Raw genomic sequence first — 20275 nt, forward strand, 5'->3', positions numbered from 1 at the left:
GTATAAATATAGTCTTATTACTTATTGAACAGCCTATGTACATTCACTACCACTTCCAAAATTCATTCTTTGTCCACCCAGGCTCCCTCTCCATTTCCTCTTAATCTCTCACACTACTATTGTTTCTGTTGCCAAGCCTTCAGTCTCTTCCATACCACTCTCCTGATCTTTCACTTTACCTCTTACTTCTGATCTCTTGCTTGCATCACACACTGCACATACATCTAGCAACAGTTTCTCCAGTGTTCACTCACTCCAATTCAAATGCAATCCATCATGTCTGTATAATTCCATTCTTTCCTCAAATACATGCCATAATATTCACAAACTGCACTCCCTTCCCCTCAGCTCTGCCATCATACCATTCATGATTCTGGCTCTCCATCTCAACTCATCATTGTCATACCTCAGCAACACAATGAAAACTTTTCCCACTATACTGTTATCTTTCACTCTTCTTAATAACCTCCTGATATTTGCCCTTACCTTCTCTTATATCCACTTAAATCATTTGTCCCCACAACCACTACTAATTCTCTTGCTCGTTTCCCCCCATGCCCAAAGCCTTAATTATCTTGCTCCTTCTCCCTCTTGGATAGCAGACCTAATGGACTTGCTCATTAATCAATCCTCTAACAATGAAATCCCTATACACTACTCTTCTCAAGTCATCTTTTTTCCTTTTTTCTTTCATTCTATTTCTTTGCACTTTCATTTGTTTCCACTAAACATCTAATATCACTCCACATGTTCCCCGTTTCATTTTGAATAACTCTCTCTTCAAATCTTGCATTCCAGCAATTTACTCTCTGTCACTCCTGTAATTTTGCTACCTCTTGTTCTACCATACCTTACTTTCATTTCCTCGTTAATACTTCCTTTCACTCCCATATCACTTGCTTTTGGTTTTTCATTCTTGCATTCTTTCACTCTCTCAGTCTCATTGGCTTTCGTTCCATTTCCATTTCTTTCATGCAATTTGTCAAACATTCACTTCTTGTTCCCTTCTTTCACTTAATGATACGCTACAATCCATGAAGATGGCATACTTCTTACTTCCTAAAAACATAAACCTATCTCCTCACACATCTTATGTCACTTCTCTTATGAATTCTTTCCACATGCACACCTTCCCACATTCCCTACACATAAGCACTGACTCATAATAATGGAATCATCTTTTAAAAATATATATCAATCACAAAATTTGATTTTTACAGTGAACAATCGTGTCTCCAGCCTTGTTTTCATGGCTATTTTATCTTCTTTCACTGTAAAGTACAAACTATATAAAAAAAAAAATTATATAGTTCGTATTGTTTGTACAATCGTTAAAATTTGAAAATTTCATTGAAATACCACAGTATTCTCCAAATGTTACATAAATTTATGTAATCCATACATCCAACTGAAAATGCAGAATATGTGTTAGTCTCTTTAACATATTAAAGCTATTTATAACTGGAAAGAGAATCTTACCTGTACTTCAGGTACAAAGTATAGACCAATGTTGAAAATTGAATATGCAACAAACCCTGTAATATTCAGGCTAAGGAAATCAAAGTTCAGTCCAACAACACTATTAATAAATTAAAAAAAATATATACATAATTAAATATATGTTGTCAGAAGTAAGTAGCTTTCAAGTAAGTACAGTACTCAAAATCATTATTAAATTATATATGAGGAAAGTGTGAAAGCAATGCCTCCAATTTTTTTTTTCTTTCGATTTGAGTGCGGCAGAAAGTGCTACATGTCATCGAGTGGACAGCAGTAGTTTTTGGGTTCCACCATGGTGAGCAGCCCTGCAAATGGTCATATGAGCACAGTGCAAGTAGTTCAAATTGACTGTTACAGATGCATCTACAAAGCAGAGAATGGTGACTGATTTCTTTACTACAGAAGATATTAGTCCTGTGGCAATTCATAGCATCTAAAAATGTGTGTGGTGACAATACTGTTGACATGAACACGGATGATTGATATCAGATGCTTTAATAGTGAAACCACTCTTAAAGCATATGATGCCCAACTTCACATACCAATTTGCACATAAAGAATGCAAATAACATATGGCTGGACTGATCTTCCCTATCCCACCCACAGTCCAGCTTTGACATCCTCTGACTACCACTTGTTTGTCACTTTGAACAATGCACTGAGGACACCATTTTGCAGAGAGGCTTAAATAAACTATTCATCAAGAGCTCTGATGGAGTAAAGACTTGAGGTCAAGCATATAGCTCTCACTCAGTAATGACAAAAGTATGTTGGTCAATTGGTAGAGCCTCTGCTACTAATGGCTCATGCAAAAAGTTAAGCACATTTGAGCATGGTTAGTAGTTAGAAGGGAATCAATCGTTCGATGCTGTTGGCACACTCTCCCTCGATGAGTCTTTGGATTCCCTGGAGGTGTCACATAATAATAATAATAATAATAATATATAGGGAAGGATGGAGGCTTTATTGAAAAATGAAATAATGCTGATGAAAGATGATAGATTAATCCATCCAAAAGCCATTGTTAATTAAATTATATTTTCTGAGGGAAAAAAAAAATAGCAGGCTTTATTATATAAGTAAAGTGGATATAGATCCCAGCGTTATTTCAAAGCCGAATGTAGAAACTATTAAAGTTTCATAAAAGTTGCATTAGCAGGGACCACTTAGAAAACATAGGCACTGCTGAAGTGTCTATATGTCCACTTTCTATTAGTCCAGTTTGATAAGGTTTCACTGGCCTGACAGCTGTTTCAAACTGGTTGGTTCTCCTCAGAGACCAGGCACAAACCTTAAGAGAGCAAAAACTCTCGTTCAGTACTAAGGAACTTGAAATGTCCAACCAGTTCGAAGCAGCTGACAGGCCAGTGAAACCTTATCAAAATGGACTAATAGAAAGTGAATATATAGATGCTTGGGCTATGTTTTCTAAGTGGTCTCAACTAAGGCAATTCGTGAATGCCAGTGAGTGTATTCCTGTAAGCTCTCTGGTCAACTTATTTTTACGATGCTTTCATAGTTTTTACATTCAGCTTTGAAACAATGCTGGATCTAATATCCACTTTACTTATATAATTTTGCATCACTGAACTAAACTGAAGCCTTTTAGCTCTTTATTTTAGTAAATAGCAGGCATTACTTTCAATACCACACCTCATATAATAATGTCAAATAGTAAAAATTAGCCACAAATACTGTTCAATATCTGATAATTTTTATAGGGAATTTTATAGAAGCTGAGAGTACACACAATGAGTCAAAGATGGCAAAAAATGTAAAGCACATTTTATTAGATAAAATTACTGTCTTCAAAGTGAACAAATGATTGACTTGGGTTATCACAAATTGGGAAATTTTTTTACTAAAATTACAACACAGTTGTAAAGATTATAAACAACTATAACCTTATTAGTTATTTAATTATCTATTTTTTTATGTCAACCTATGGTAAATTAGTATTAGTACCGAAGGTGGGTTAATGGCCAGATAATTCAGAAATTCTTCTCTTTAGAAAGCAAACATGGTACTTTCTCAAGTCACTTTAGACTTCCAATAAGTAGGATTTTCTCACACTGGATGATGAAATTCATCTGCCATATCACAAAAAGACATTTGCAAATATCCATGTCATGGCAAGATTTGAACAATAGCCATAGGTATACATTCATCCATTCAGCCAGCATTTATTAATTTATTTATTATTATTATTATTTTGTAGACTTTTTTTTTTATTAGACTCTAAATGTCAGCTAGGACAGTCTGCTGTGTATTATTTCCGTTCATATCACTGTGCAATGTCACATCATTCACTGATTTATTCTAATCATTCTTTTTTATCTATTCCATTTTCTTAACTATTTATCACTGCACAAATATTGTAGCAAAATGATAAAAAATTCTGTTTAATAAACAACTTTCTCATGTAAGTAAATCCAATCCTCAATTTTCATTGTGAATTCTCTTACAAGTATCCTATCTAATCAAGAATATTATCCCCCTACCCTAAAACAAGTATCCTATGTAATTAGCTAAGCTCTTATTCATTCTATTAAACTTATTGTGAATAACAACAAAAGCATGTGCAACTTATGTTATATGCAATGTATACACAGAGCATTTATATCTAACAAAAGAAATACACTTCACATTTTTCCTATTTTCCCCCCCTAATTTAAACTTAAGTCAAAAAATAATCATATCATTATCATATTTATGCTTGAATTAAAATATAACACTACTTAAAATTTAAGAAAGCTTCAAGAGAGATTAATTAATGTCAAGAATTTGAAATCAGATATCAACCTCCTGTTTCTATGAAATCCAAAATATGACATACAACTGTATTTCATATACATTTATAGCATGCATATGTAAATTTGCTTCCATTTTTAAAAGGTCTTCCACTTATAACAGTTTCATTGACTAATCTCACTACTAACTATAAAATGTGAACAAAACTTGAATTTGAAGTGTCATTTCAGCTTTGTCATACATGGATAAGAATTCTATTATTATTGTATGACAACTCTAATACAACACAAATTCATCACAAGAGAGCCCACTACCAGGGTCATACACTTTTTGGGGATCCCCAGCTAGAGCCTTGTGTGCCTATACATAAGTACACCCCTGCCAACAACATAATCCACACTTGTGACACATCATTCCATCTAATATTCTAACAGTATTTTTTGTCTGTTTAATTGCATGTGTTTCTTGGCCACTTTTTCTGTATGAGGGATGAAAATCTCACATTTCACGATGAAAAATTCCTGCTACATCCATATAAGATCAGCAAACTCACATACAATTGAAAAAGCCCATATAAAGATTTCTCTTGTTGTGACAAAAATCGAATTTACTCAAGTTTGATTCTTGAGACATGCACCAATCAAAGGGCGCATGTCTCACTGTTGTTCCAACTACATTATGAAGGTGCTTGTCAAAGCCATCAACTATTTCCATTATGTAATGTGATAATCCTTTGAAGTCAGGAGAGCACTACTGGATTAACTTGGGCTTACAGGTGTGTTCTCAGAACAAGTGTTACTGGAAAGACACAAACTTTATGTAGTTCCCTACAATGAATGTAGACAAACATATAAAACTAAATGTATACAATACATTTTATAATAGTCTTTTTATCATATATTATGTTGCTAAGGGCAAAAATAAACAGCAGAAAAATGCAGGAAAAAAAAAATAATAAAAACACTTGTGACTATCAATGAGTAAGGCAGTATATGAAATCATTTACTGCACATGAATGCCTGTCAGCCTGAAAAATGCATAAATAGGAAGATAAGCAATTAAAGAGTCTAGAAGAGGATGAACATCATTATTATCTTTCTGTATTTTTTTTTTTTTACTTTTTTTTATATCCCTAACCTTGAAAGATTGTAAATGTATTGTACATTGGCACCATGGATGGACTTAAGATTTTTTTATATTTTTTATTTGTATTTTTATTTATTTTTTACATAATATAAGAAACCCTCCTTTACAGACTAAGCATGGAACTTTTTCAAGCCATTTCATGTTCAATAAGCAGGGTACTGGTCTCAGACTGGGTGATGGAATTCATCTCCCACTTAAAGACGATCATAAACATCCATGACTGTAGCAGGATTTTAATCCACAGCCTCTTGGTTGGAAAGTGAGGTATATTAACCACACAGTCAAGCTGGATTCATTCTGAGAATGCTGGCTGTTGACATGAAGGAGAAATGAATCTAGCGTCTGAGCCATATGGCCAAATGAATGTTATCTTAGCCAGATAGAATGTTTCTAAATGGTGGTATCAAAAGCATAATCTGTGTGTTAAGACTTAACTGTTGGGAAAAATTCATATTAGAAACTTAATGGAGTGAAACAGCACTGAGAAATGATTAAATTATTTAATTTTTCCAATATTTCTTCTCAGTCACTGAGACATCATCTGGGATTACAATATGAGACTTGTAACATACACACACACAAAACTAAGTGAAACAAATGGACGAAAGACTAGAGTAACTAGGTGGAGCACCCTCTGTGGGCATCTGTTGGCTGCAAACTGGGATCTCAAAGTATTAGTGTTTCTCATATTTTGGAAAGTTTTATGCAAACCAGATTTATTTAAATTAGATTGATTTCTGAGAACCACTACAGATTTCAAAAATAGTCTTTCTCTTCTAAATTTACTGTTATGGAGCATGGTGGTCTTTTTTCCAACTGATTCTATGAGCTGTATCTAAAGCATGGTCTGCAAAGCCAGATTGACCATAGTCATGACTGCAGATGTATTTTTTGTTTCTCTATACAGATGTTGGCTGATCTTCCTGTCTGTCCATAGTGGGCAAATTTGCAGGAACAGAATTTTGTTAGCAAGCTTTTAGTGGGGCTTGAAAGCCGTGCAGAGATTGTATTTCTTTAAGACTGGCTATTTTTTCTTAAGTGCCTCAGACAAAACACACCCACCCAATGACAACTTACCTTTTCAGTATACAGAAAGCCCACTCATACAGACAGATACATTCACAAACTTTCCCATTACCCTTTTAAACCTGGTTTTACTCCATTTTTCTCAAGTAAGCAAACAGACAAAATGTCAAGTTATTGCTTGGTATCTTTAACAATATACTTTCTATTTCCCATTACCCCTCAACAAAATATTAAAACACTGACCAATAGAGCCTATAACCTTTGTTTCAGTGAATCCTTCCTTACAACAGAACTTAATCATATACACCACCTTATCTAATGGCTACAGTTCTCACAGTATCAAAAAAAAAAATCAATCTTTCCCTCAATCCTTGACCTTCTCTTTAGAAAATTTTAGTAATGCTATCATCATCCCCTATGTCCGAGGAACTTCAGAAAAAAATAGCCAGTCTTAAAGAAATATGATCAGCTTTAAAGGCCACTGAAAACTTGCTAATCTTATACATTCCACTATAGATCAACTTCCTCCTCTCTCTGTGCCTGGAGTATACTGGTGGCCAAGTGATTAGCGTACCCACTCTCCAACCAACAAGTCATGGGTTAAAATCCCACAATAGACATGGATTTGTGATTATCTTTAGGTGGAAGATGAATTTCATCACCTGTGTGAGACCACCACTCAGCTTATTGGAGGCCTGAAATGGCTGAAAAAGATTCATGTTTGGTCTCTAGAACAGGGTTTCTAGAATATGTAAAAAATAAATTATTTAAAAATTATAAAAAAATATATAAAATTGATAAAAATGGGGAGGGAGGAAAATCCTTAGTGCACCCATAGTACAAATGTACTATAGGTTTAGCAATAACCTTTCCTTAGGGTGGTAACTAGGTTGAGAGAGAGAAAGAGGCATGGGAGTGCTAGAAGAGAAGTGAATGGAAACAGTAAAAGAGACGAAATGAGAGAGAGGTGTAGGAGAGACGGAATGAGAGAGAGGTATGGGAGTGCTAGAAGAGGAGAAAATGGAAACAGTAGGAGAGAGGGAATGAGAGAGAGAGAGAGGTCTGGGAATGAAAGAAGAGGAGAAAATGGAAACAATAGGAGAGAGGGAATGGTAAGAGGTATAATGAGGGGACTCAATGATCTGTGGTGTTCAAGATAGGATGTGTGAGGAATGTTTGTCAGGAGGAACGATAGAAAGTGTGGCTTTGGCAGTTAAGAGAGGTGGAAGGGTGGATGAAATGATTGTGATGGTGGGAACAAATGATTTGAGTGGTGGTGTAAATAGGGCAGCGAGAGATATGAGATTCATGATTGAGGTGGTATGAAAGAAGACAGAGAGAGGAAAGATAGTGTGTGTGTTGCCTAGGTATGATAATGACAAGCTGAGCAGAAGAGCAATAATATTGAATGACATAATAGCTATAATGTGTGACAAGAGAGGACTGGAATATGTGGATGCTTAGAGTGCGCTTGAGGACAGAGAGAAATTGTATGCAAGAGACCACTTACGTTTGAATGAGGAAGGACGTAGGCATCTGGAGAGATTGCTGTTCTGAACAAGTCGGTGTGTCCCAGGGAAGATGGCAGGGGGTGGCCTCTTGTGGGAATGGGTACTTGGGAGAAGGGGGACGATATCAGCTAACACTGAGCCCAGTGGAGTCTAGAGGGGATAATGCTGGATACAGAAACAACGGCATTTATATGCTTTATACTAATGCCAGGAGTATCCGGAATAAAGGAGAGGAATTGGTGGCGCAGATAGCATCAGCCTGGCCAAAAATTATTGGGATCACTGAGACGTGGTTGACAATGGCACTAATGATTTTAAAAGCATATGGTGTGACGTAGTGGTGGGGAAGACAGGATATTTAGTGGGGTGTTGCTACAGACCAAGGAGCACAGAGGGTGGGGACCAGGAAATGTTTAGACAGTTGAGTTTGGCAAGTGCAAGAAGAATGATTGTTATGGGAGATTTTAACTACAGTAGTATAAATTGGGGAGAGGAAAATGCATGTAGCAATATGGGAATGGAATTTCTAGATTTCTTGAGGGACAAATGTCTTAGGCAACACGTAATAGAGGGAACAAGAGGTTCAAGAGTTTGGGATTTGGTCATAGCATCAGAAGAGTTGATAATAACTGAGATGACATCTCATCCACTAGTTGGAGAGAGTGACCATATGGTTTTGACTTGGAAGATGAATAGACATGCACAAGTATCAAAGAGACGGGAACTTATGTGGAATTATACGGCAGGTGATTATAATAGTCTTAGATGTCAACTTGGGGAAGTTTCATGGAGAGAGAAACTGGAAGGATGGGATATCATTAGTGGTTGAGAAATTGTGAAGGAATATTTGTTAGCAGCAATAGCAAGCTGTATTCCACGAGTGAAGAAGAGGACAGAATTTGGAGTAAAGTGGATGACAAACAATATTAAACAGGAACTGCATGCGAAAAAGAGACTATGGAAGAGATATAAGGAGAGAGGTGAAGAGAAGATGCATTAAGAGTATAAGACACAGGCCAGAAGAGTGACTAGTATGGTAAGGAAGGCGAAACTGGAATATGAGAGGAGATTGGCCCTAAGATCCAAAGAAAATCCTAGGGAATTTTTTAGATATGTGGCCAGTAGGAGGAGAAATGACTATGGAAGAATGGTATTGTGGGATAAAAATGGGAATAGAGTGACTGATGCAGAGGACATAGCGGAACTGTTCAATGAACAATTTATTGGAGTATTTCATCCTGGAGGAGCCAGTTTTAATGAGAGAGGGATTGGACAGGTTCGAGGCTTAGAGTACATGTTTCAAATACTGAGTACTGTGGATGGTATTTCACCACGAGTTTTGAGAGAATGTGCTAGGGAACTGACAGTGCCTTTGACCTGGCTTTTCAACGAAAGTCTGGCTGCAGGAAAGGTGCCCATGGAATGGAAGGAAGGTAAGATAGTGCCATTGCATAAGGGCGGTAGCAGACTGGAAGTGTCTAATTATAGGTCAGTTTGTGTGTCATCAGTAGTTAGTAAGATCTTGGAGAAAGTAGTGAAGGACCATATACAGCATTGGGCAGATGAGGGTAATGTTATCTGTGAGAGTCGACATGGATTTGTAAAGGGGTGCTCTTGTTTTAGCAATATGCTAGCCTTTTATGATAAAAGTTACAAGAGCATTAAATGAGGGAAAGGCATATACTGCCATTTTCTTAGACTTAGCGAAGGCATTTGACAGGGTGCCACATGATAAGCTGATATTTAAGTTGCAGCACATGCAACTTAATGGGTCTGGATGTCAGATTGGTCAACTGGATTCAGGATTGGCTGTCCGATAGGTATCAGAGAGTTGTGTATGGTGGGGCAGTTTCAAGGAAGCACAGAGTTACAAGTTTAACCTTTTAACTTTTGTTTAACCTTTATATCAATGAGATTATGTCAGTCGATTGCAAGGGGATATTCAGATGTTTGCAGATGATGCGAAGCTGGGAAGGATTATTAGTAATAGTGCAGATGCAGCATCCCTGCAAGAGGATTTGAATAAGCTAGATATATGGGCAAATGAATGGGGTTATCAGTTTAATGCAGCAAAATGTAGGGTCTTGAGGGTTGGGAAACATCAATGGGACACTGCATACTCTATGGGAGGAGTTATACTGGAGGAAATGGGGGAGACAAGTGATCTGAGGTTGATGATTGATAGAAACCTGAAATTTAAGGGACATATTGCAAAGGTGGTGAAGGTAACACAGAGGATTGCTGCAATAATGAGAAGGACTTCTGACCTGCAGAGATAAAAGTTATCATTCCATTGTATAAGACCCTGATCAGACCACACTTGGACTACTGTTCTCAGATTTAGTCTCCAGGATTTGAAGGGGATAAATTAACTGTGGAAAGGGTACAAAGGCAGATAACAAAGATGGTTTCAGGACTGTACAATAATAGTTATGAGGATCGGCTGAGGGAATGTGGACTGCAGAGTTTGGTGGATAGAAAAAGGAGAGGTGATATGATTGAGACTTTTAAACTGTTGAGAGGTGGTTACAGGGTTGACACTGGGGGGGGGGGGGGTTCTTTTGCTTGGTTGAACAGCAGGAAGGACTGATGACAAGAGGCCATCCCTGGAAGTTACAAAAGGAATCTGTGAGCAAGAGGGTGAGGAGTGGTTTCTTTGCATGGAGTTCCATGGTGGTTGAACCATGGAATGCATTGCCTGATGGAGTGATGAGAGCAAGAACGGTCAATGAGTTTAAGGAGTGGTATGATAGACTTTGTGTTTTTTAGGGGGAGACCTCCCACAATGAGTCTTTGGACAATATGGAGGCCTGAATAATAATAATAACTACATTAAAAAAAAAAAATACAAAGTGTCTTGTTTCTGCAAGTTGACCTACTATGGACAGATAGAAAGATCAGCCAACATCCATATGGAAGAACATTAAAAACACACCTACAATGATGACTATGGTTAATCTGGCCTTGTAGACCATGCTTTAGATATGGCTCACAGAATCAGTTGGAAAAAGACCACCATGCTCCATCACAGTAAATTTGGAAGAGAAAGACTATTTTTGGAATCTGCAGCATCAGCCTAATTTGAATAAATATGGTTGCATAAAACTTCCCAAAATATGGGAAACACTAATACTTTGAGATCCTAGTTTACATCCTAAGCCATCAACTGGTGCCCACAGAAGGCACCCCACCTAGTTACTCCAGTCTTTCATCCATGTGTTTCACTTAGTTTTGTGTTGCCTCTGTGTATATGTTACTAGTCTCATATTGTACTCTCTGACAATGTCTGAGTGACTGATACTAAATATTGGAAGAATTAAATAATATTTTAATCCTTTTTCAATGCTGTTTCACTCCATTAAGCTTCTAATATGAGTATCAAAAGCATGTTTTTCAAAATGTTCCATATTAGGAAAGAAATGAGGTCCTCTTATAGTGTCGTTACAAATGAAGTAACTGGTTTGGATGGTAAAACTAAAGACATCAGTAACGTCAGTGGGAAAACATTTTTAAGTAATGCTATGAGTATAAGAGAATATTAGTAAATAAAGAAGTGATGCCAAAGATAATTATGATGTCAGTACTGCTAAAAATGAAATTTTGGATTAAAGATTTGAAATGGATAGAATTTTGTTAAGAATAATACTTAATGAACAGTAAGTGACGGTAAAGATTAGCTAATTATTTGACTATAAAAAGGAGGAGAGTAAGTAGCACATACTATGGGTCTGAAAAAACTATTAGGTTTATCAATTTTGGGTAATCTGTGTTATATCGGGGTGGGGGGGGTAGAACTAAAAGGCTTGTACTTGTAATTAATTCAGGAGATCATGAGGTAACACTTTTAAGTTATCTTTTTAATTTTCCTTTTTTGAAAATTAGTTGAGCCATCATATAAGGATTTGCAAGCTGTGCGGTCTCTGACCAAGACATTCATTTTACGATTGTATTTGCTAGCATTGAGGACCACAGTGGTATTGCCATTCTAGTAACAACTACATTTCTATCTTTGTATGATTTATAAGGCAGCGAGTTTGCTGTTAGAGATTTTCTTTTGGTGGGGGGGGGGGGGGAGCTCACATCATAAAGATGTTAACTACATCAAGTTTGATGTTGACAATATTTGGAGGCACACTGGATGCCACATTCTACATGAGGTCTAACATAAGAACTCGATATGGTGCTAATGAAAAAGTTCTGGCAGAGTTTATGGACAATCAGCTACAATTAATCCACTCCTAGCCTTCGATATTTCTTCAATTCCTCTATCATCTAAAGAATATCCATGCACAAAGCAGGATTCAAACTTAGGGCATATTGTGGTTGGAGAATAGAAACGTTAACCACTCGGCTAACCAGGCCATCAAATATCGAATACTGTAACAAATTATGGAATACAGTCATGAGAGATATCCAGTAAAATAACTTTTCAAAACTGGAAACATTTAGGCAGTTTCTGTTTAGGTTCAAATGCTGAATAAGGACTTCACAGTTTTCATTACACAGTTTACCCTTGAACATGGGTTGAAACTGTGCGGTCCACTTATACACAGATTTTTTTCAATAAATATATTGGAAAATTTTTTAGAGATTTGCGACAGTTTGAAAAAACTTACAGATGAACCACGTAGCTTAGAAATAAGATATTTATTATTATTACCCAAGACTCCATGGAGTCAAAGACTCATCTAGGAAGTCCTTTTATCATCCACACAGCTCATCATACCATGCTTTAAACACACTCAAATTCTCTGCAGACACACTCTCAGACAAGGTATTCCAATCAACAACTCTGCATGAAAAAAACCTGCTTTTCACTCCCCTACTCACACCCTCTATAGTTTTCAGGGATGATCCCTGGTTCTCCCCTGATCTCCCACTATTTTCTGTAGAACCTCTCCAACACTGATCCTATAACAAACCCTTACCAACTTGCAGGTCTCTATCATATCTCCCCTCTTCCTCCTGTCCACCAGACTCTGCAAGTTGCATCTTCTCAATCTTTTCATACTCGGCATTCCAGAGGTTAGAAACTACAATAGTCAGTCGCTTCTGGACCCCTTTCAAACATCTGTTCATTCTGAAAACCAGGTACCAAATCTGGGCACAATAGTCCATGTGTGGCCTAATCAAAGCCTTATACAACAGAACAAGAATCTCCTTACTTCTACATGTCACTGTCCTCTGTATCATTCCCAGAAGCCTTTGTGTTATCTTCACAATTTTGGCTATGTGTCCCCTAAATTTCAGATCCTTATCCACTATCATCCCCAGATCTCTTATTTCCTCCACCTCCGACAATATATCCTCACCGAGCATAAATTCTGCATCCCATTTTTGTTTTCCAAATTTTAAAACCTTACATTTTGCAACATTGAACTCACATCCCCATTCCTGTGCCAATCACTCAATTTATTGAAGTCTTCTTGTAAGGCCATATCTTCTCTATTCTTCATTGTTTGTCCCAACTTTGCATCGTCTGCAAACAACTGAATATCTCCATCGAAATCTTCACTAATATCATTAATATACAAGTTAAACAGCAATGGCCCTAAAACAGACCCCTGAGGCACACCACTAGTAATTTTCCTTTTCCTGGATATCACTGCCGATACACAACTTGTTGATACCTATCAGATAGCCAGTCTCCAATCCAATGCACCAATCTAATATCCAACCCCATCCGCTCTAGTTTGACTATCAACTTATCATGTGGTAATCTATCAAAAGCCTTTGCGAAATCTAAGTATATTACTGTATATCCTTCTCCTCTGTCCATGGAAGCAGTCACCTTATTGTAATAAGTAAGTAGATTACTAAAACATGACCTCCCTTTAGCAAATCCATGCTGTCCATCAAAGATAATACCATTGTTGTCAACCCAATTCTGGATCCTAGTTTTCACAAGCTTCTCCAACAACTTAACTACAACACCTGACACACACAGATAGGCCAATAATTTGATGCTTGAGTTCTATCACCTCCTTTATGAAGTGGCACAATCTTGCCCTCCTTCCACTCCTTAGGAACTTGACCCAGACTTGATCTGCACAGTTTCAACCCATGTTGTTCAAGGGTCAACTGTGTAATGAAAACTATGAAGTCCTTATTCAGCATTTGAACCCTAAACAGAAATGACTGCCTAAATGTTTCCAGTTTTGAAAAGTTATTCTACTGGATATCCCTCATGACTGTATTCCATAATTTGTTATAGTATTCGATATTTGATGGCCTGGTTAGCCAAGTGGTTAATGTTTCTATTCTCCAACCACATGCCCTGAGTTTGAATCCTGCTTTGTGCATGGATATTCTTTAGATGATAGAGGAATTGAAGAAATATCAAAGGGCTAGGAGTGGAATCGGGAGAATAAAAAAGTTCTGTTTTTGCCAGCCTGTATAGCCGAGTGGTTTGCATATCTGTTCTCTAGCCAAAAGGCTGTGGGTTCAAATCCCGCTGTGGGCATGAATGTTTGTGATTGTCTGTGAAAATACTATTGGTGGTGGGCGGTAGATGGTGTAGTTGGAGTTCGTTGTAGGTTGGTGGATTGAGTGGAGGAGATAGAGTTAGAGGAAGTGCCCACCCTCGATGAGTCTGACTCCCTGGAGGTGTCATATAATAATAATAATTTCATACTTGTATTAAAAAAATATGTCAAGGCTGATGTCAACTCCCTGGAACATTCCTTCAGAATATATGGTGATATATTATCAAGTCCCACAGCCTTATTTACATCTAGTTTGCTCAACTCCCCATACACCTCTTGCTTACTTACAGTCAGTCTCTCCTCCCCATCATCAACTGCTCTCAATCTCTCCATGAAGTCACATTCACAAGATTGAAAGACCTTTATGAACTGCTCATTAAGTATCTCCACCATACCTTCTGCAACAGCTGTCTTTATACCATTTTCTCCAATCAATGTCATCCTTCCATAATCATTCTTTCTTTTGCTGGCTACATATTGAAAGAACTCCTTAGGATTCTTTTTGGGTTCATTAGCTAACTGCGAAAGAGGCAGTCAATGTAGTATGAATAATGTAAGCACAATATGAGTGCAGTAGAAGTCGGGAATAGTGAATGTCATATAAATGTGGTGAATGACACAACAGAAAGTAGTAAGACAGAATAAAGTATTAAAGAGTAGAACAACAGAAGAATGAAATCAGAATAGTAAAGAAGGCTTGTATGAAAGATATGAACATGAGGAAATTAGAAAATAATTGTAAGATTTAGGAATGAATTGAGGTGTGCGTGAGATAGCACATTTAGAGCAAAGTTTGGTAGTTAGAGGTGTAAGAAGGAAGATGCTAGTGGTTCCAGTGGAAAGGAGACTATGCTGAAAGATGTGTAAATGGATCAGGAATCAAAAGTATGTCTGAGAGGAGTAAAGATAGGAAGAGTGACTGATGCTGTGGAGAGGAGAGGAAATTCAGAGTTAACTGTGTTGGGAATTTGTGAGTATTGCTAGAGACAGTGAAGTGGAAGAGTTTCAGTGGGAGAGTTCTGTCAAGCCATGAGAGTAGAGAGTTGAGGAGAAGAGCATTGATTATGAATGGCATGATAGCTGAAATGTGCAAGAAGCAAGGACATGCATATGTTGATATATCAGATAAATTTAAAGGTAGTAGAGAGTTGTTTGTTCCAGATGGTCTGCATTTGAGTGATAGTGGTAATATGAAGCTCTAGATTGTTGAGAGGAGGAGAGTGTGTGTGTAGTCAATCAGGGAAATGAAACCTAGACAGTGGAACTGTGTGTGAGTGATACCAGAATTGGTGTAAGATAAATGATGAAGGAAGGAAGACAAGGATGGCCTCAATGGGAGCACAACGGCTTCAAAGGTAAGGAACACTGGGAAGGAAAGAGGGACCAGGTGAAAGCTTATACATCTGCACAAGGAGATTAGGAATAAGGATGCAGTCGGTCAGTAAGTCATTCAGTCCAAAGATCACTGGTGTCAGTGAGCATGGTTAATGGAGAATGATGTACTTGCAGGAACAGAATATGTTGGTTATAACATTTTTAGAAAGAAAGATAAAAGAGGAGGTGGGGTATTACTGATGATTTCAGAAGAGTTGTGTTCCCTCTATGTGGACCTTTTAAAAAAACAGTAGTGATAATGACTTTGAGGCCAAATGTTGGTGTAAGGTTGAAGCATGAATTTTAGATATTTAGTGAGGCCTTGCTACGTTCCAGGAAGTGTAAAGAGAGATGATTCTAAAATGTTTAGACAGATGAGACTAGTGAATGGCAGGAGGGTGGTAATAATGGGTGACTAACTATAGAAGCATTGACTGGAAGCAGGAAATAATATATGAATAAGGAGTTGGATTCTTTGGGCTATTTAGGGATGTAAGTCCCTAAATAGACTAAATTTAGGGATATTATTATTATTATTATTTTATTATTATTATTACATCACACCTCCAGGGAGTCCAAAGACTCATTGAGGGAGGGCATCTACTCTACAACTCTTTGTCTCACTACTCCACCAACCTTCATCATCTAACACCAATGCCATCTACTGCCGACTACCACCACTAGTACTTTCACAGACAATCACAACATCCATGCCCACGGCGGGATTCGAACCCGCAACCTTTTGGCTGGAGAGCGGATATGCTAACCACTCACCCAACCAGGCCGTAAGTGGAAATCTTTTGAGAGAGTAGCATGGGTTTATTAAAGGGAGGTTGTACTTCAGTAACTTTGTACATTTTAAAATAGAGTGACTAGTTCCTTAAACAGAAGAGATGCTTATAAAATGCTTCATCTGGATTTTGCCAAAACATTTGATAGAGTACCACATGATAAGCTGCTTGCAGTTGAGCAGGATGAGGGTAGATAGTCATTTGGTAGCTTGATTACAGGAATTGTGTATAGTGCATTGTGTATAGGATTAAGTGTTCCGAAAAGGAAGGTAACAAATGTTAATTTACATATCAGTAATATAGTTCTAGGTGTGAGGAGAGTTACTGATGGATTATAATGGATGTTGTTGCAAGAGGATTAGGTTAATGCTAACTAGGAATGGGGATGTCATTTCAGTTGCTAAATGTAAAGTTATGCACTTTGGCCGGAGAAGATAGAATGAGGTTTATCATGTTGGAGGAATTTGGCTTTTGGTGGAAGAAATCGGGGATCTTGGTAGATAAGGAACTGAAGTTTAGGGGACATATCGAGAAAGTTTTAAGGGTTACCCAGAAAATTGCAGCTATAATGTGAAGAATGTTGACTTGCATGGATAAGGAGGTGATAATGCTGCTATATAAGGTTTAATTTGGATTTCTGTGTACACACTCTGGTTGATTTGCCACATTGATGAGGAAACAATGGAGAGAGTACAGAGGAGAAAAAGACTTTCTGAAATATTGAGTATGAGAACAAATTAAGGAAATGTGGTCTTCATAGACTGGCAGTTAGGAGAGGAGTGATATGATTGACATGTATAAGTTGGTGAGGGGAGCCTATCAGATAGATCATAGGGAACTCATTTCTTAGGATAATGGGTGATTTGAGAAGGAGATACCATTCCTGTAAACTGTATAAAGGTCATGAGCAAGGAAGTGAAAAGATGATTTTTTGCATGATGAGTGGTGAGTGGGTGGAATGCGTTGCCAGAATGGATAGTGAGTGCCCCAACACTGAATATCTTCAAAGCAAAGTATGATAGCTATTGTGGTTTTTGAGTGTTTGAACTCACAGGGAATGAGTCTTTGGACTCCATGGAAGGGAAGCCTGGAAGTAATGCTAATACTAACTATTAGTACAAGCGGAACGTTTGCAGTGATATCACTTTAATCCTTACTTTCTGAAATGAATCAGATATACCAGTGCGCTTATGATTTTTCAAGATAAACAGCATTCAATTTTTTTTCATTTATCATGAAAATACCATACTTTACATCTAATTCTTTAATGATAGAGCCATTAATTAATGGATTAACTGAAACGGAGATACATTTGTTGATATTACTCAAAGTAAATTGGTTTATTCTGAAATTCTTGTATCAGAAATCTGAATATCTTTCAATTGTTCAACTTTTTATGCTGTACATTATTTATTTCATTTGTTCTCGAAGAGGTATAAAAAGAATTTCACTTTGGAAGTATGTGTTAAAAATGGTTTTACATTAAATTAAATGTAAATTAATATAATTTTCTATTAAATCTGCATTTAATTATTAACTTCCAAAATTTTTATTACGTATTCATAATTTAAAAATGCTAACAATAAACAAAGTAATAAATCGTTAGAAATCAGTTTATTTATTACTGGACATAGTTATTATTATTATTATGTAACACCTCCAGGGAGTCCAAAGACTCATCGAGGGAGGGCATCTACTCCACGAGTTTCCGTCTCCACCAACCACAACTACCTTCATCAGTTACACCAACGCCACCTATAGTTCGCCCACCGATTTGAGGTCCCTCGACACTTCTGCACATCTCAGAAAAAGAAGAATCCATTCCGATAATAGGGTAATCAGTCCGTATAGTGGGATGAGTTGCTTATTATTACCGGTCGGAAAATTAATTTCTCTTTTATGATTATTGTAGTTAACTATGTTGCTTGTATAACAGTTGGAAAATTTTACCTATAAAGCACGTGATTTCGCGTGTTGGCGACCAATTCGGACGTCCTTCATTTTTTTCTCCCCTTCAGCATGAATCGACTATTCTTGGAAAGACGCGAAGCAGGGACCTGGAAACGGTGGGCGAACTATACCTCAGATCACCATATTTCACAGACAATCACAAACATCCATGCCCATGGTGGGATTCGAACCTGCAGCCTTTTGGCTGGAGAGTGGATAAGCTAACCACTCAGCCAACCAGGCCGGAATATTATTATTTCTTCCAATTTAATTATGCGATTGACTAACCGCGTTCTAGAAATACGAACACTGTTTACCATACATCAATTGCAGTTGTATTTTTCAGATTTGTATAGTGGAACAAGATATTTTGTTCAGTCATTTATTTAGGCTTACATGCTAGTTGAAGCTCTTATTTAATGGAATGAAGACATCACAATGAATGTAGTCATCACAAAGAATGAATTAAACAAATATCAATAATTCCATATATCCTTTCTCTGTCATGGAGACATCATCAGGGATACTGAAAATAAGCAGAAGAGATTGGTCCTAAAGTCCAAAGGGGAAGAGGACTGAGAAGTCTTGGGTGTTGGTTTTGGTTGGAGGTCTAAGAATTGTTTCCCATATCTCTGGAAGTTTTACATAACTATACATACATACATCTTCAAGGCCCACTCTTCCTAATTGGGTTGTGGGGGCAAAAGCTGCTAGAGGAACTTCCAATGGTCACAATCCTCTGCCACCAAGCTCAGGTGTTCTGGTGGGATTCCCAAACGTGTCCACCCAAAGTTTTGGATATTGTCTATCCAGCGAGTCCTTGGCCTTCCACGTGGCCTCCCACCCTCTGGCTTGGCAAAGAGGGCCTGCTGAGGGAGCCTCTCTTGTGGCATTCTGACCAGGTGCCCGTACCAGCGTAACTGTGATCTCTCAACACGGAGAAGCAGTGCTTGAGTATTGAGGGTTTCCCGAATTGCAGAGCTTCTGACTCTGTCGAGTTGTCAGCCCCGCAATCCCTCGAAGGAACCTCATTTCAGCCGCTTGGATTTGTGTCCGCATTCTTTCGGTCATTACCCAACTCTCATGACCATAGGTGAGGATGGGGACATAGACTGTATTGAAGACAGCCAGCTTTGCCTTCTGGCTTAACTCCCGCTTCAATACTACCGAACGGCCAAGCTCCCGCAATATTGAGCTTGCTAAGCCAATTCGAGTATCTAGCTCTACATCCCATTTTCCATCATTCGTGAATATGGACCCAAGGTATTTAAACTTCTCCACCTGTCTCATTGGGACTCCACTTACATTTAGAGTGCACTGGGATGGTTGTCTTGAGACCACAAACGTTTCAGTTTTGGCCACACTGATCTTCATTCCGGCGTCTGCACAAACAGCTACAAACCTATCCAGGGTCTGCTGGAGGTCATCTGTGGAAGAGCTAAGCAGAACTAGGTCATCTGCAAAAAGCAGACGTCCAATGCTACATTTTCCAATTCTGACACACTCACTGCCTCGGCTGTGCCTATCGATCCAGTCCATAAATATTATGAAAAGGAGGGGTGACAGAACACACCCTTGGCGGAGGCCAACGGAGACTGAAAGGTTCAGACTTTGTGCTGTTTACCCTGACACAAAACTCTGGGCATTCATACAGGGACTTGATGGCAGCTAATAGTTGACCATCCACTCCATACTCCTGTACTGCTTGCCAAAGCTTATCCCGAGGGACCCGGTCATATGC

The 20275-nt window shown here is 37.9% G+C and overlaps 1 protein-coding gene across 2 annotated transcripts in view; it reads right to left on the minus strand.

Moving 5' to 3' along the window:
* The window catches only part of Ctns (lysosomal cystine transporter cystinosin), a 291830-nt gene that overhangs the window by 53634 nt on the left and 217921 nt on the right, over positions 1 to 20275 (minus strand). For both annotated transcript variants that reach the window (XM_090406888.1, XM_090406887.1), the window contains one exon: positions 1480 to 1579. In XM_090406888.1, coding sequence (XP_090263014.1) covers positions 1480 to 1579 — 100 coding nt within the window. The remainder of the gene's footprint in view (positions 1 to 1479; positions 1580 to 20275) is intronic.

Source organism: Typopeltis vanoorti, chromosome 17, assembly GCF_054136105.1.
Source record: "Typopeltis vanoorti isolate ZY-2024b chromosome 17, IOZ_Tvanoo_1.0, whole genome shotgun sequence".
Lineage (NCBI taxonomy): Eukaryota > Metazoa > Arthropoda > Arachnida > Uropygi > Thelyphonidae > Typopeltis > Typopeltis vanoorti.